Genomic DNA, 18,708 nt, shown 5'->3' on the forward strand with positions numbered 1-18,708 from the left:
TTTTTTATTTTAGACAACTCCTTTGGGTTCGACATCCTTGCTTACACGATCACTATTCTATATGAACGATTCGTGCGCTTGCGATTTATAAATATTTAAAACATACCCGTTTTAGGTCCATCAATGGTGCAGGTAAAAACAAGGGGAAGTTGGAGAAACAATTAGTTGGAAAGCTTCGAGGGTAGCGTGTACATATGCAGCTTGCTTGACTGCCACGGTCGAGACTTCTTTTGGAGATTTAGGGTTTAGTTGTTTTGCCGCTTAGGTCGGCTATTATGTACCTTGTTCATTTTCTTTGTACCAATTATGAACTCTTTTTTTTTTTTGGATACTGTGCATGTATCAAAATCTTTTAATGAAAAAATAGTATTCGTTTGACCAAAAAATTTTAATACCAAATTTTTAATTAACCATAATTACACGTTTTAGTCCAAACAATTCGCTTAACGAGTTGAGCACAATTTTAAACACACAGTGTAACGATCCTGGTTTAGTAGGGCGTTACAAGAATTGCCATGCAAAACAATCTTAAGGGCCCTATGATTCGATCCAAATTAGTCAAGGAAAAACAAAGTGGGAAAAGGGAACAAATCACACCATTTATCATTAGCCACATTGTAACACCCTACTTCCTTATAGTCATTACCATGTGATTTATAAATGTGTCATTAACTCGCTAATCGAAGTTTCAGGTTAAAAAGTGTGATTAAACCAAAGTAAGGACTCATTTAATGAACATTAGATAAAAAGAGTTCATCATTCATTAAAACTCGTAAAAATATTACATTGGGATCCCAAAATACTATTTCAAAATGCATTTACAATCAACAGGTTTGGTACAATCGACCTAAGCGACAAAAGCGAACATTTACCACGTGCTCCTTAAAACAACCCTAGCTGTGGCGGCCAGGTAGGCCAAACATGTGCACACCGCTCCATGCCCTCCAACTCATGGTTGTTTGACCTTTTTCCTTGCTCTTACCTGTACCACAGAGCACCCGTGAGCCGAGACCCAACAAGAGAACTTCAAGCATGGCATACAATAATATACTTCAACAAATACATACTTAATCATAGACAGTAAGTAATTACACGTTTTCATTGAAATGCATAACACAATCGCAGTAGAATAGCTCAGTGAGACAATGGCATAACAGCCTAATAGTACAGCAATACTATAACACAATAGTATCATAACACAAAAACTTAATAACATGACAGCTCAATGTTGGGAAAAACTTATACTAGATCTTTATTTATTTTCATGTATATCTAATATTAAACAAATTAATACAAGATAACCTAAAACATGTTTCTAAAATTGAATTCAAAGAGAAACAAAGAATAGAATACTTACAGTATACGCAGCGGAATGAAATAGTTATTCATTCAGTTTCTCTAACTCTTGTATCCTCTCTATCGCAGAGTATTATCAAGAAACTGAACCGATCTTCTATTTTCTTCACAACCTTCCAATGTTTCCTTAGAATCACCTAGACTATTGTGGGCAATTCTCAACACATGAGATAGATACAGAGAAGAAGAATAAAAAATAATCAAAGAGGCTTAGAAAATGACTTGTGTTTAGAGATAATTTAAAACTATCAAAAAACCAGTGATTAAACTTATCTGTCTTCTCAGAAATCTTAACTTCTGACTTCTCTCTAAGCACTCTTTTTATAGACTCAAGTATGCCATTTAATTTAATTAAAAAATCAATAAAATAATAGTCATTTTAAAGCCCTATGTCAAAATTATCATGGGCTTTAGGCCCGTGAAATTTCTCATTTGATTATAAGTCCATTGGACTTAAAATCAAGACCTGTATTATTTTCTATTGATTAAATTAATTAAATAATTATTTAAATCATTTATCAAATTAATTATTTATAATTTGAACCTTGATTTAAACTTATTTATTAATTTAGATACCAATTTATCTTAATTAATAAATTTGCCATAATTTTTCTTTTCTTCTCAAAATTAAATAACTCTATGAATTTATCCAAAATTAACCTGGTCAACTTTGATAATTCTCATTGATAATTAAATCAATTAATTGAGACTATCTAGATGATTTTATCCAATGTACAATGGGGACTATGGGCCTATAAAATCAAGCTCCAATAAATTATCATAAATCTAACAAATAAATGTACTAACTTATTAATTCCTCGTGACTCCACTATAGACTCGGAATTGCACTCTTGAATTCATAGAACACTTTATAACAAATATAGATACGCTATTAATTATCCATCGTTACAACTACAATTGTCACTCAATCCTCTATAAACGGTCTAAAATGAGATAAGACTAAAATATCGTTTTACCCCTTATTGTATTTTATCCTTAAAACACTTAGCTCCTTGTAAATGATATTTTAGTAAAGTAATTTAATTACTGAAATGAGATCTCTATCATTTAACACCTTGAACCAAACTAAAAGGAAACCATTGTTTTACTTCTTCATCAGAAGCTATAGATGTTCATATCTATGATTAACACTCCCACTCAATTATACTACCGAGTTCCCAAGATGTAAGTATGGGTTAGTTCGTAGGGTAAGCTGGTAACGAACAAGTCAAAGAACTCAAATCATACAATCAGTTAGAATACTAACCACTCAGAATTGAGATTGAATTGACCTATGGTCAACTATATGATATGACTAGAATAGATAATAACGGTATGTTTACTTATCTTATCAACTGTCAATATCGATAATGTCCGATGTAACAAATACATCCGATCATATCTACTTTGTTAATGTTCTGGAAAGAACATAACACTGTGATGTGTAAGTAGATCATATCATAGATTAGCAAGTCAGTGTAAATCCTGTGCACTGACTAATCTTAAGACTAACTTATTTTGAACATATATTTATATTTATATTCCACTGTGATTATGTCACTATAAATAATATTAGTTATATGTTCGGGATTTAATAGAAGGTTATATTAAACAAATAATCATGAAAATAAAATATGTGAGAAAAGTGATTGACCAAGTCAAAAAATAATTTATATTATTTTATTGATAATAAAATGAGATTACAAAGTATTTGAGTTTTAAATAAGGCATAAAACCCCAACACTTAATGCTACAACAGCAGCCTCCGCCGACCGGGGAGCGTTACCAGGCACCAAGTCAGTTGTCCTAGTCGAACGGGTGTGTACAGCTCCCTTAAGGGTCTCGCCCTGGAAGCCTACATTCAACATGCTTAACGGCGATCTCAGCCCCTTGCCGCTTCCGGCTCTTGCCGCTCCCGGCTCTTGCCGATCAGCCATAATCACATGTATGACATAGCAAATATGAACAATACGTACAACGCTGTACATCACATAGCTCTACGGGTATAAGCAGTTCTTTTACCTGGTGTCCCGAGCTGACAACCCAAAGCGATCCCGAGCATGACTCCTAATCCCGAGCCTGAGCAGTAAGACCTCAGTGACAAGTTCGGCCTGACCTAATTCCCAAGCACTTCAATCCTCCAATTTTACAATTCCTTAGCTAAAATCCTCCAGAATTCATCAACACCTCCAAGCATACTAAAGAGAGTGAGAGAGCCGAGAGAGAGAAGCCTGAGGGAGAGAGAGAGAGTGTTCCTCCAAAATTCTGGTGGGTTCTAGTATCTAAGGCCATCCAAGTCTATTCCCTAAGTGAAAAGTCCAAAATTCCCTTTAGACATAACCCTATCATTTAATGGCCCCAAGGGAAAAATCGTCATTTGCCATGTTTCCCGTTAATCCTCAAGTAATCCTATAAATTCTCATTTAATCCAAACATACCCAAATAATTACTAATAATTACCAGTTACCCCCTAAACCCCAGGCACATGCCAAGTTCTCAAAATACCCCTAGGCCCATCCCAAGCCAGGTATTTGACATCATTTTGACTATTCCGCTAATCTACTCCCTAGGATCGTCTCGAACCACAAATCTCAAATATATCCCCATAACACTGGGGTCTTACTCACAATACAAGCATAATTATATTTATGCCCTCAACAGACCAAAATTACAAACACGCCCCTATTAACAAAAATGGGCCCACATGCATATTTAATACACACGACATGCATGTCTAATCACATTACCACATACTTTAGTTATTTCACGTCACCATGCTGATAATCAATTACCCTTTTATAAAATCCTAATTCGGCCCTCCAGGCACTGTAGTCAAGGCACTCAGTCTTAATATCAAATCTGGGACGTTACAACTATCCCCTCCTTATTACAATTTCATCTTCAAAATTTATTCAAATATCTCGGGTTACCGATTCCGCAAACCTGACTATAACCCCAGATCCAGGTCCTTTACCTTGTCACTACTTGCAATACCTTCACAAGAAGGCTTGTCTTAATCTGTAAGACTTTATCTTTTTATCCAGAATTCCCACTGGTTTTTCCTTACACGATAAGGTTCACTAAATTTCCAGGGTCTCCTCATCCAATCAAGGGTTGTACTCGTCACCCCCTTTCTTCAACACTGGCAACAGTAACACCTTGTGGGCCTCTCCCATGCCGGGGCAAGGCCAGTCTGCAGGCCCCTGGCCTAATCCCTATTAGGATCTCACAAACATATATCAATTCCAGAGTCAAACTCCTATTTCCTTTCAGAACCATCACATCCTTGTTAGTTCATATTTCGCGGAGAACACAAAGCCGTTAGTCTTGGAATTCCACGTTCCCATATCTAGACTTGCAAACTCTTATGTCCTTGTAATAGCGCAGACACTCCTACCCTTAACGTTTCTTAATAATTTCATTGGTCCTCTGAGGCCATTTCTGAACCAGGACACCTCCTATCCCTGTGGTTCATTTTCCGGGGTAAGCACTTCTCATTCCTTGTCTCACAATATCCTACTCAGAGTCACTCTATAACTCTTTTTCTAGAACCTAGCAATCCATGGGTCCCAATCTGACACTATCACCTTAGTGCCAATGGAGATGTACGGTCTCTTTTCGTACCCACTCCCTCTTGTGATATCTCACTTACACCAACCATAGTGTGCCAACCCAATAGGTCAAATCACAACTTTCACATCCACCCACCTCATCTGTAATCCAAGGTGGTCCACCTCTAGGGTTCATAATCATATCCCTTTACTAACTCTAGGATACACTAGAGTCATAATAGCCCTTCTAACCTCTAATTATCATCTCTTGTTTACTAAACGATTAGGTTGTGTTCCTCCCGATATATACACTTGTAGTCTTAACACTCATTCAAACTTCCTGTATATCATATCGTAAGGGGTGATTTAAGGTTCATCTCGCATCTTCCCCGCAATGCCAACATCTTGCCATTTATCAATTACAAGTTCCAAAAACAACCCTGGTCATTACTTCATTCTAATCGTGGCTAACTGGCATTACTATCGACTCAACATCCAATGTAGAACTTCTAGGTCCCATGTCGAGCATCTATGCTCTTATTCCTCTTTCCATCATGAAGCATGAACAACTTTCGTTTCCAATCTACACGCGGCACACCCTAACTTATAGCATACTGCACCATGATTCCATACTTTAAGCAAGGACGATGTCCTTCGCATCATTCTGTTGTACCATTCCATTACGTACAAACTTTAATACCACGACGTATTAATCACTCTTCATTCCAACTTTTGAAAATCCAATACGCAACTATCCATTCAGGAAAGCTTTATGTTCTCATGTTACTTCAGTTAAGGTATGGCTGTCCTCGGAGATGCTTCAAGTAGTAGCCGATGTGTCCCACTAGTTTCACTGTGCTTCTCGCCCCTAAGGCATTCCTTTGGCAACTTCCCTCCAATTTCCATCTTGATTACCTCATACATGATTCCATTACCTCCCGTAGCATGACCTTGAATGTCTTCTGGAGAAATTAGAACTTGTCCCTCTTGGAACCTTACCTGTAACCCTGCTTCCTTAGCCTTGGTACTATCAATGAAGTTGCTATTTACGTTTTGCTTCTAACTGGAAGTAGTCTGAAACATCCTTGATCAATCTGAATGCGACTTATCCATACCATCCATGTACTCTCTGCTTGTTGAACTCACTTAGGCCGCTGAATCATTGGTCAGTTTAAAAGTCTTCACTAACAATCCATCACATCCTACTTAGCGCAAGAAGTAATTCTTGGAATGTCTCTTGCCTTGATCCCCAACTGTTAATTCCTGAGAGCATTATCCTAACCTCGCCACCAGGTAATAAAACCTTTATTCTAGGCAATGGGTACCTATCCTTAACAATCACTTCCTTGACTATCCATATATGGTATATATCCTTGTAGACTTGGCCCTCTTCTTGACAAACGGTGTTGACGTGTCCCATGGTAAAATGCTCCGTCTGATCAACCCTTAAGTCGAACACTTCTTCAACTGAAACCTTAATACTTTCTGCTGAGCTAGTGTCATTCTTCATAATGTCCCGGATACCGATTCTATCTCTGCCTTAATCCCATAGCATGCTCAATTCCCTAGATGTGAAAATAATCCAAACAAATCCCCGTGAACTCATCTGAAACCTTACCGACCGATCCAGTGTTTATCTGGTCTAACTGATATAACCTCAGTGGTATCTTCCTCACCAATCAGGAATACCCTAACTGCAATCGAGTCCTTTCCTTTCAACCTCAGAAGTCACCATCTTACTTTACAGTCCATGGTTGTTCCTTATTTGACAGGCCAATCCACACTCAGGATCATCTTGAATACCTCATAGAACCAGCTCAATCAATTACCACCCATCTTCCCAGATAGCTGCTAAAGTCTCAAGCCCCATGGCATGACAACCATATAGCATGTGCCACATGTCGGTGTCTCTCCCAACAGATACGTAGAACCAAACTCAATCAGCCCAATTTATAAATAGGAACAAGAATTAAAAAGCCAACCAGTTGCCTCCGAGGGCTAGCCTCAGGCTCTAACCATACCGAGACGGTCACTCGAATTGGGGTAGGGTTATCTGTACTCTCTGGTCCTCCCACCTTTGTCTTTGGGCAATTCCCCTTGATGTGCCCTACCATTCTTCATCGAAAACATGCCTTCGCTCAACATTCTCCCACATGACGTCTCCTGCGCCTAGCGCGCACTAAATAACTCCTCCAAACCTCATTGTTGTCCTAACGGCCATTCTGAACACTATGAACTCTCCCGTCAGGATTAGGAGTAATAGAACTTTCAGGAGTTTTTTTGTCCTTGTTATTGGGCCTCCGCCCTTACCTGATCCCACAAATAGGGATACCATTGCATGAGTTTTCCACCCAATGACTCTTACTTCATGTCTTGTCTCCTATGTCCTTCATAACAAAGGCCCTCCCTTACCACCCAAGCGTAGGTAACAACCTCCTACACTAGTGCGATCCTAACATTCTGGGCCACCCCAGAGTTCAATCCTCAAGTGGACCGCTTCTTCCAGGCCATGTCTGTTGGTACCAAATCAAACACAAATTTGGTCGATCTACAAAGCTCATTGACAAACTCGGTCACTGCCTTACTATCCTGAACCGAATTCATAAACTTGTCAGTTTTCGCAATTCAAATTGTGTCACACTAAGGCCTCTCGTTGAACCATTGTCTGAGTTTCCTTTCAACCCACCATGACAACATTCCGGGTCTGGGATACAACTTCCCACCAAGTTCGGGCATCCTCTCGCAACACGTACGTGGTTCAAGCCACTCTATCATTGCCTTTCACTTCTACATAACCGAGGATGAAGCTAACCATGCCCGTCCACTATTCAATTCTGTATGGGTCTAGACCTCCCTCAAAAACTGGAGGATTACACTTCTGGAATCTTTCATATAATAATTCTCGTCTGTTTCCACCCTCAGGTTAAGTTGTATTGGTGCCATTGTTGCCAACTCTCACAGGGTCGCGTTCCCTGAAGAAAATCGCTGTCTCAATCACCTAATCTCTTCTTCTTGCCTTTACAACCTTGCTCGCATGCCAGCAAACACCTGTCGCCAAACTCAGGGCCGTCGGATGATTCTAGCCTCAGCTGCCGCCATTCACGCTGCCTGATCCAATTGACTGCCTTGGATACAAAACTTCCAAATCTATCTGCAATCAAAAACCTGGCCTACCAGACCGAATATTCTTATCCAACACTAAACCATAGCAAGGCTAAACAACACAATAGCCACATAATACACATATCAAGACACATATCCAAAATACTCATGCAACACTCATCAAACCTCAATCCCACAAAAACACAAATATATCTATCATGCTCCCTATTCTAGCAGATAAGGTAACTCAAATAAACAGTTAAGCAAATATTGCATTTAATACCAACCAACCTTGACTTGAGCTTGTCTCTGGCAACGAGCACACATGTTCGGTCAATCTCCAAGAACCATAAACTTTGGGACGCTCTGATACCAAGTTATAACACCCTACTTCCTTAGAGTCGTTACCATATGATTTATAAATGTGCCATTAGCTCGTTAATCGAAATTTTAGATTAAAAAATGTGATTAAACCAAAGTAAGGACTCATTTAATGAACATTAGATAAAAAGAGTTGGTCATTCATTAAAACTGATAAAAATTTTACATTGGGATCCCAAAATACTGTTTCAAAATGCATTTACAATCCAAAGGTTTGGTACAGTCGACCTAAGCGACAAAAGCGAACATTTACCACGTGTTCCTTAAAACAACCCTAGCCGTGGTGGACAGGTAGGCCAAACATGTACACACCACTCCATGCCCTCCAACTCATGGTTGTTTGACATTTTTCCTTGCTCTTACTTGCACCACAAAACACCCATGAGCCGAGGCCCAGCAAGAGAACTTCAAGCATGGCATACAAAAACATACTTCAACAAATACATACTTAATCATAGATAGCAAATAATTACATGTTTTCATTGAAATGCATAACATAACCGCAGTAGAATAGCTCAATAACACAATGGCATAACAACCTAATAGTACAACAATACTATAATATAGCAGTATCATAACACAATAACACGACAACTCAATACTACAACAACAGAATACCAAAGCACCAGCCTCTGCCGATCGGGGTACGTTACCAGGTATTAAGTCTGCGGTCCCAGCCGAATGGGTGTGTACAGCACCCTTGAGGGTCTCGCCCTGGCGGCTTGCATTCAACATGCTTAACGCCGTTCTTGGCCCCTTGCCGCTTCCGGATCTTGCCGATCAACCATAATCACATGTATGACATAACAAATATGAACAATACATACAACGTTATACATCACATAGCTCTACGGGTACAAGCAGTTCTCTTACCTGGTATCCTGAGCTGACAACCCAAAGCGATCCCGAGCACGATTCCTAATCATGAGCCTAAGCGGTAAGACCTCAGTGATAATTTCGGCCTGAGCTAATTCCCAAGCACTTTAAGCCTCCAATTTTACAATTCCTTAGCTAAATTCCTCCAGAATTCATCAACACCTCCAAGCATACTAAAGAGAGTGAGAGAGCTAAGAGAGATAAGCCTGAGGGAGAAAGAGAGTATGTTCCTCCAAAATTCTGGCGGGTTCTAGTATCCAAGGCTATCCAAGTCTATCCCCTAATTGAAAAGTCCAAAATGCCCTTTAGACTTAACCTTATCCTTTAATGGCCCCAAGGGCAAAATCATCATTTGTCACGTTTCCCGCAAATCCTCAAGTAATCCTATAAATTCTCATTTAATCCCGACATACCCAAATTATTATCTGTTACCCGGTAAACCCCAGACACATGCCAAGTTCTCAAAATACCCCTAGGCCCACCCCAAGCCAGGTATCTAACCCCGTTGTGACTATTCCGCTAATCTGCTCCCTAGGATCGTCTCGAACCACACGTCTCAAATATATCCCATAACATTGGAGTCTTACTCACAATACAAGCATAATTATATTTATGCCCTCAACGTGCCAAAAATACACACACCACTATTTATAGAAATGAGTCCACATACATATTTAATACACACGACATGCATGTCTAATCACATTACCACATATTTTATTTATATCACATCACCACACTTATATTCAATTACCCGCTTATAAAATCCCAATTAGGCCCTCCAAACACTATAGTCAAGACACTTAGTGTAACGCCCTACTTTCTTAGAGTCGTTACTAAGTGAGTTTAAAAACGTGCTCTCAACTCGCTAATCGAGGTTTTAGATCAAACAGTGTAATTAAGCCATAAACAGAGGAAACACTTTAGAAATAATAATTTCCATAGAAAATCATAAAAGGTTTACACTCGGGATCCCAAAATACAGTTTAGAAATGTTTACAACATATTAATTAAACCAAGTCGACTAGACGACAAAATCAGAGTTTATTTACAAGCATCTCCCAAAATCCTCTGGCCGTGGCAGCCAGGCTGGCCAAACATGTACACGCCGCCCCACGCCTGCTATACTCATAGTTGGTTAATCTTCTCTTTACCCTTACCTGCACCACAGAGCATCTGTGAGCCGAAGCCCAGCAAGAAAACCCACAAACAGATAACATATGCAACACATATATCAGGCATATAAATAGGCCACCAATTGGCTAAACACATACGACCTGGATTCGCAGACCACGTCGTAAGGATATCCCAGGTATCCTTCTAGGGACTAGCCCTGGCAACTCGCACCCCACGTGCTCAACACTGCTCCCGGCCCCTTGCCGTTCTCGGCCTTGCACTCAACGTGCCTGACGTCGTTCCCAGCCCCTCGCCGTCCTCGGTCTACACCGTTCCCGGCTCTTGCCGATCACTCACATAATATCATACATGACATAACAGCAAGTACAGAATTCTAGCATAAACAGATAAAGAGCTACGCTAAGCAGTTCTAACATATTGGGCTCGGCCCTGCATATCAATCCGTTCAAACACATTGGGCTTAGCCCTGCATATCAATCCACTTAAACACATTGGGTTCAGCCCTGCACATAAGCTCTTATGGGAACATGGGTTTTCTTACCTGAGTCCCGAGCTCTCCGAGCACCGATGTCCCAAGCACAGTCCTCTAACTAGCCTCGCCGAAATCCCTAGTCACAACACATTACCAATATCCAGTCATCAAGTTCTAATCCAATGAACAACTTCGAGCCATAACCCTAACCTCCGGAACCTTGAATTCTATCAATCTAGGTGATAAAATCCATCCCGAGCCTTAACCATTGAATTCCCAAGCCTAAACACCCTTAAAAATGCAAACTGGCACTAAGGGTCGCAGCCCCACCCTCAAGAGACGCGACTAGCCTCAAAACAGAGGCTAGCACCACACTGATCCCCACCCGGGCCGCAACGCGCCCACTAAGCGCCGCGGCGCGCATGAACCTTCTCGGCCTCCCATGGTCGCGCGTGCACACGGGCCGCGGCGCACCCCTCCTAGGGCCGCGACTCTCACCTCCGAACCCAGATTTTCCACCATTTTTCCACACCTTTCCTCAAGCTAATTCACCCAAAACTCACCTATCAAACCCAGATATTTAACACATACATACCAGCTCAATATCAACACTAAAACCCCATCAAAACCTGCTCCAAAACCCAACTAAGATACTCAAGAACATGTCAAACTTAACTACCATGCATATTCTAGCAAACCAGTAACAATTCTCAACATAATCCCAATAATTAAAGCTTACCTTGCTGAATTCAATCCCTGTAGTTGATCCTCAAGCCTTAAGCTTCAAGCTCCTATAATATCACAGCTGAATTCCCCTAGACCTTCAAGTTGATTCCCTTAGTTTTCCTTGTGTTTATCTTAGAGAGTGAATGAGGAAGGAAGAGATAAAACTATCCTTAGCTGAAAGAAAAGAGAGTAGGTCGGTTTCTATAGCTTCTAAATGTTTCCCCTTTTTGTTTTATTTGACTTAAGTCTAAAGAGTTACCTCAAGGCTCGAGGTACCAAAACGTCCCGAGGGCAAAATGGTAAATTTCTCCAATATTCCCGCCTAGACATTCTATCCTCAAATATATCTCCAAATATTTATTTTCAACTAATCAAGGCTGATTAGCAAATTCGGGTCGTTACACTTAATCTTAATATCAAATTCACGACAATACACACAACCCCAATCAAGTCTTTCAAAAGTTTTGTTGTTAATCCAAGTGTACTTGAAACCAACAAAAGGCAAAGGGCAAAGGAAACATATTGAAAATATTAATAAAATCATTAAAGTCGTGCATAGAATTAGTGGAAGAAGAAGAAACATTGTATTTATCAGAAGAACAAATAAAAGCATTAAAATTGCCCATGGTTAGGCAGTATCATACAAACGAGAAAGTAAAGCCAAGTATAGGAACGATTAGAATAAAAGGGAGAACCACAGAAACCGGAGAAACGAAAAGTTCAATGACCATCAAGAGTTACAAAACAGTCTGTGATTCATAGTGAAAGATAAAATGGAAACATTAACATCTTTTTTTACACAAAAGCATCAACCCTCCTCTCAAATTTTTCCTGGGGATTTCAAACCCACAATCAAAATGCAGCAAAGTTCTAGACCTATTTACAGAACCTGTACATAGTTTGGTTTCTATAATAAACAAAAGAAACAGCTTGTGCTGCTTGACCAAGAAAGATAGATTACGAAATGCTCGAGGACTTCCCAAACCTCAAGCATTCCAACTGATGAGACTCATTTTTGTTCATCTTAGAAAAGAGTGGGATCAAATGGGACATCAGTGGCCATGGCACAGGCTCTCTTGAGAGTGGAGCGAACACTGCCGCCCACAACAACTTCCTGAGGGAAAAAGGGACGCTTGGTGCCAGAAACTTACTTACCACGATCACTAGTAGTGCTCTGAGTGACAAGTAGAGCCTCAGAAACAGGCAATGAGGCAGAATCAAGTGAATCAACAACAATGGCAGGGAGAACAGGGGCATTACCAAGGGAGACTTCAGGGGAAAGGTTAGTATTGATGGGGGATGGAACCATAACAAGAATAGGGTTAGTACGAAATGAAGGGTTGATAAGAGAGGAGGTAAATGGTAAAATGGGAGCAGAGTTAACGGGATAATTGATTGCATAATGGAGGAGTGCATCTTGGCTAGCTGATTGGGTTTGGCCAGTGGAGGAGGACCAAACTTCGACTATAGTAGGGGGTAGAGGAACATGGAACATGACTAGCTTGTATAGAGAGGCAACATGAGCTCTAAGGTCCGAAGTGTAAGAGAGAGCAGGGGTACTCAAGGTATCATCACACCTCTGGAGGTACTTCACATAGTAGGAGTAGGTATGATCCAACATACCATAGTAATAACAAAAATTGGGTAACCGCTCATACTTTAACTCCAGACGCTTGACTCCCTATAGTGTGGGAAAGGTAACATACATGCTCCTTTTGATAGGCTTATGAACATCAACTAGAACCCTAAGTCAAAAGAAAGGCCCAGATTAATTGGGCAAGCTCAGGAAACTTCGGCCAAAAGGGATTTGATAGACTTGATTCCAAAAATGGGTGAAATACAGTTTTGAAGGGTCATGAGTAGAGACACTATCAGGGTGTCCCATTACAATGTCACTTTAGTCAAAATGCCATGGATGACCCTCCAGAACTCTCTGCCTATCTCCCTCACAGCCAAATTGAGCTAGGAATATACCAGGAGCATGGATAGTAATAGCAGCTGGGAAATGGGTAGGCGAAACCTCTACAAGTCTATTTTTCATGGGCTCTTTTTTGAAGGACCTAATGGTCAAGAGTCAAAAAATAAGGTAAATAGGGTCACTGTTGGTTGAGGAACGATTAGGGGCTTCTACAAGGGCATGGATTGTATCCTCTTCTTGTTCTAGGGTTAAGGTATTAGTCAGATTGCTTAAGAAATTTTACATTTCAGATGGGACAGACATTAGGCAACCCAGAAAAGAGAAAACAACAACCAAATACGGAAAGAACAAACTACAACCAAATATGTGTAAAATGAGAGACTCTAGGAAAAATCACAAACTGTATATGCAAGGGTAAGAGACATACGTGTTGCCGAGATCTTGACATAGAAAATGCAATAATAACAACTCAGATGCAAATCTATTAGCTAATTGTCCAAATCTAGGTTTAATGATCATTATGAAATCCGAATAGAAATGAAACAGCGACGATGTGCAAGAAGAATAAGAACTAAGAAAGAGAGAGGAAGAGAGGAGCATGGATGAGAGGAGAATGCATAAACTCAAGTAGGGAGAGAAAGAAAAGAAAGAAGAATTAATGCAGATGGGAAAATTGATTAAATAAATAAGAGGAGTAAAGAAAAACAAAGATGTAAGGGTCCTGCAGATAATTTATTAGGACAAGGAAGGAAGGGAAAATAAAGTTTAATGCTGATAGAAAGAGGATTTTGAGCAATAAATGCAAATAAACAACCGTCACAAACCAAATGGAGACGAAATGATAGAAGCGTACCAGATGAAGAAACGGATCACAAACCCTAGCAGAGGTTCTAGAAGCTCTCCATTTTTTGAGACGAACTTTAATTTTGAACCCAACAAATCTTGGTTTGTAAGATTAGACACTTTTCAGAGGGCCCAATATCCATTATTTTCTTTTCTTAATGATTATTTCTCATGCATGTATGCATGACACCTTACCCATTTTTGGGTTTGTGTTAACTATATATAATCAAGTACAGTTTAATTACAGAACACCGTTAGTATTATATAAGACTAGTGTAAATTGTAATATATATGCGGTATCATGTTCCTCATATATAGAATTAATACTAGTATAATATTTTAATTTACTCTTTTTTTCTTCATTGAACGATCTGTAAATGCATAATGTTGAACTCCAAAGAAGCACAAGATGATATACATTAAGTAAGTAAATCCATTTAAATTACATAATTAATTGCAACAAACTGAACTGAAAATAAAAAAGAGTAAAGCATTCTATATATCTCTTGTTCCAACATTAACAATTACACTATATATTAATTGATATAACACTCTCTTTATAAGGTCCTTTCTCCTAATAAAATTTAATAGAATCCAGATTTACCAAATCTTCTACCTGTTCTATTCATTTTCAAATGACATGATCCTAATTACCTCTGAATTATTCACTTTCAAAGACATGATATATATGCTTAAACGTACTTGTAGTAACTGACTTTCCTTTTATATTCAAACGACAACACAAATTTGAAAGTAACACAAAAAAGCATGAGCATTACAAATTATTAGGCTTATGAATTGTGATGATATGATCATCATCAATCACAACAAATACCTCTCCAATTATCAATCAATAATACATGACCGTGGAGGTGCATAACACAACACCAACCTTCGAACTTTGGACAACAGTAATGCAGCACAAGAGGCCTCTTTCTCCCTAATATTCTTGGCAGCCATTTGTTGGTGGCGCTTAGGTGGAACCTTCTTATTCGCCATCCTCCTCAGCCTCCTAATGCCCTGGAAATCTCTCCCTTTGCGGTGGAAGAGAACTAGTACTCTTCCAAGACACTTGTTGGTCTTCTCAGAGAAACTCTCTTTCCGGGAAAATGTGTAACTCCTCAAAAACATCTGCCTACATGAGACACTATCCACCACCTTAGGCTGCTCCAATGCCCTTATTCTTGTGGCCTTCGCTTTGGGCCGCCCCACGAGCAGCGTCATTGATTCGCCGTCAACTGATTCCGCCGGCCACTTGTAGAGCCTCCCCACGGACCTTGTTATGGAACCGGAGGCTGCCATTGGTACTAGCTATACCACAGTTTGAGGTTATGATATAACTACCATACATATGTATGCCAGTGTTTTTTGGTTATGTTCATATATAGGAAAAAATGAATAGATGCTTACTTAAATTAACTTATAATATATTAATAATATGGTTAATCTTATGGTCCTTTTCCTTCATAAATGATGAGAACTAATGATTTGGTGTACATAAATATTGGACGGAATTATAAATGTTACAGCTACTTGGTTAGAGTTACATAATTTGAAGAAATTGAATGTTTCATTGGTTAAACTTTAAATTTATACAATTAATAAAGCTGATTGAGGGACTGTAAGTATTTTTGGGACAAAAGAAAATAGATAAGATAATTTAAAATATTAGGTTTGGTTGTTGTATGAAACAGCTATATTAACGACGGTTACATATATAATATTGAAAATTAATTTTTAAGGGCTGACTTTAATATATATATATATATATATAAATAAATGTGCTCATTTTAATGAAATATATATAATCTCACTTGTGGGTTGAGCATAATTAATTAATTAATTAAATTATAATTCCAGGAGAGGCGTGCTTTTGTGCTAGTATCATATAGAATAATAATAATCAGATGATTTATTCTGAAATGAAATGAGATCTCGATCATGATCAGGATCAGGATATATTAGTAAATAATTAAGAAGACTAAAAGCTTGATCATAACTTAGTTATATATACCCACGTTATTAACATAGGAAAATCATATTTTAAGATGAAAAAAAGTGAATAAGTAGACATGATCGGAAGCTGAATATGTTAAAAGAGAAGATGTGAAGTGGCCCCCAGTGAGTATGTCTATAAAAATCCAACAACCAGCTTTTACAACTGACGTTCAGCAAGAATGCAACTAAAGCCAACTAATAACTAGCTATATGAGCTATCAAGCCTTGTATATACGTTTCCAACTAACTAGCCTTCCAAAGTCCAAATTAATTCTCTCTTTTGATGTTTAGACTTTGTTCATTTGATGTGTAAGCATTGTGGAGTATTAAATTGCTGTGAGATAACATCCTCTCTCACCATTTATTGTCACAAATTATGACTAGAAAATCAAGCTAGATTTTCTTTCCAAAAACGCTTTTCTATTATGTCTAATTGCGTGGTTACATACTAGCCATCTATGATTCAATGTTTACTAACTGTTGTGAGAAAGTATTGTATTTCCATAATGTCCTTTATTGAGTTGAACTTTTGTATCAATTTTGAAGTTTTTTCTTCTTCTCATAAATGACATAAAATTAGATATTAGTTTGATATATATATATATATATATATGAGATTGTGGAATTATATTATATATAAAATATAGAATGCGATATATAAATTTTGAAATCTGGAGAACACGACACAATAAATAGTTACCATGCCAGTTATTGTAACTGAAAACACGACACAAAATCTTAATATTTGAAATTTTTTGCTTGATTATTAGTTACTAGGTAACAAATTATTTGTCAACAACAAAACTAAACTATATGCATGTTACAAATATTTTTTTGGGCTTGGTGCAAAATAACTCTTAATGATGTGTGAAAGTAAGAAAATGTTCATATTTTTAATTTTATAGTAAAGTAGACTAACCACTTTTTTAAAATTACATATTACTAAATATGTCATTTAACAAATTACTATTTTATTATAAATATTTCAATATTATGGTATATGTATTTAATTTTGTTTAATTAGTTTTTATTTTAATGTTATTTTGATATTTTTTTTCGTTTTGTATGGGTTGTTGAATGATATACTATAACACAAAATACATATACTGAGTTGAAAAATAATAAACCAACAAAACTTACAAAATTATTACTCAAAAATGTATAAACTGTGTTAAAAAAATTATATACTACTATTAAAATATATATATCATGATACAAAACTATATTTTACCATTATGTATAATAAGATAAAAACTAAATATCATAAAAAAAAAATTGATATACCTACCACAAAAAACATATACACTAGTTAGAAAATAATATACCAACAACCCATAAAAAACTTAAAAATCAATATAACTTTAAAATAAAAACTAAATTAAATAAAACTAATATACATATACTTCTATAGTAAAGTCATACGCTCCTAAATAAATAAATAAAATAATAGAAAATGATAGTTTAGATATAAAATGATTATTTCTCTAAAAAATTTAAAATGAAACATTAGCTTAATGATGTCATTATTTTGGGCAGTTTACTATAATTTATCTATTTTTTTAAATTGGTCGTGATTTCGTTGATTTTGTAGTTTCTGTCTAAAAAAAACCAAGCAAAACAAAGCTTACAAACCATATTGAGTTAAATTTTGAATATGATTTTTTTAATCTGGAAAAAATTACAATAACTAGATATTAGTTATCAACAAAACTAAAAATATATATGTTACTAATATTGTCAATTCGGTCGTGATTTCATTGATTTTGTGGTCTCAAATAACCAAATCAATTGATTTCTAGTTCCAATAATAAAATGAGGCTTACAAACAACATTGAGTTACATTTTGAATCTAACAATGAACTTTTTTGAAATAAAAAACTGATGTCACAAGAACCATCTACAAGTTTTCAAGTAATAGGTTATTTGTTTGCAACAAAATAGAAAGAAAAAAAATGCAGGTTATTAATATTTTCAATCAGTGGTGATTTCGTAGAGTTTGTGGTATCGATCTAATAACAAATTAACCTATTTCAATTCCAGTAAAAGAAACAAGACTTATGATCAATATTAAGTTAAATTTTGAAACTAAAATTGATTTTTTTAATCTAAAAAAAGAAGTCACAGTAACTAATTAGTAGTTTTATTTTTTTAGTTTTATAGCAGTTATCCATTACTAATGTATTCATAAATAAATAGGAATGACAATGGTACGGATGGGGACGGTTTTTCAATTACCATTTCCATCCCCACATGTTAATTATTATATAACCATACCTGTCCCATTAACTATCGGGGACGGTGCAAGTATTAACCAATGATTATAATTGAGAATAAGCATGTGGTTACCC

General features: G+C 37.3%; 1 protein-coding gene and 1 long non-coding RNA gene across 3 annotated transcripts; both read right to left on the bottom strand.

Annotated features, from left to right (window-relative positions):
- Nucleotides 1–724: 724 nt before the first annotated feature.
- LOC133788459 (uncharacterized) lies at nt 725–14,568 on the bottom strand. Of its 2 annotated transcripts, XR_009873226.1 has the most exons (4): nt 14,373–14,568; nt 8,301–10,426; nt 1,358–1,498; nt 725–982 (listed from the first exon to the last, which is right to left on the bottom strand). It is a non-coding gene; the product is annotated as an uncharacterized LOC133788459 (long non-coding RNA). The 2 variants fall into 2 exon arrangements; XR_009873225.1 differs by lacking the exon at nt 14,373–14,568 and having other exon boundaries at nt 8,301–14,366.
- A 510-nt stretch (nt 14,569–15,078) lies between these two features.
- On the bottom strand, nt 15,079–15,769 carry LOC133789785 (uncharacterized). Its single transcript, XM_062227524.1, has one exon. It carries the CDS (start codon nt 15,662–15,664, stop codon nt 15,209–15,211), a length of 456 nt encoding a protein of 151 aa, XP_062083508.1. The 5' UTR covers nt 15,665–15,769; the 3' UTR covers nt 15,079–15,208.
- Nucleotides 15,770–18,708: the final 2,939 nt, after the last annotated feature.

The sequence above is a fragment of the Humulus lupulus genome, chromosome 7, assembly GCF_963169125.1.
Source record: "Humulus lupulus chromosome 7, drHumLupu1.1, whole genome shotgun sequence".
NCBI lineage: Eukaryota > Viridiplantae > Streptophyta > Magnoliopsida > Rosales > Cannabaceae > Humulus > Humulus lupulus.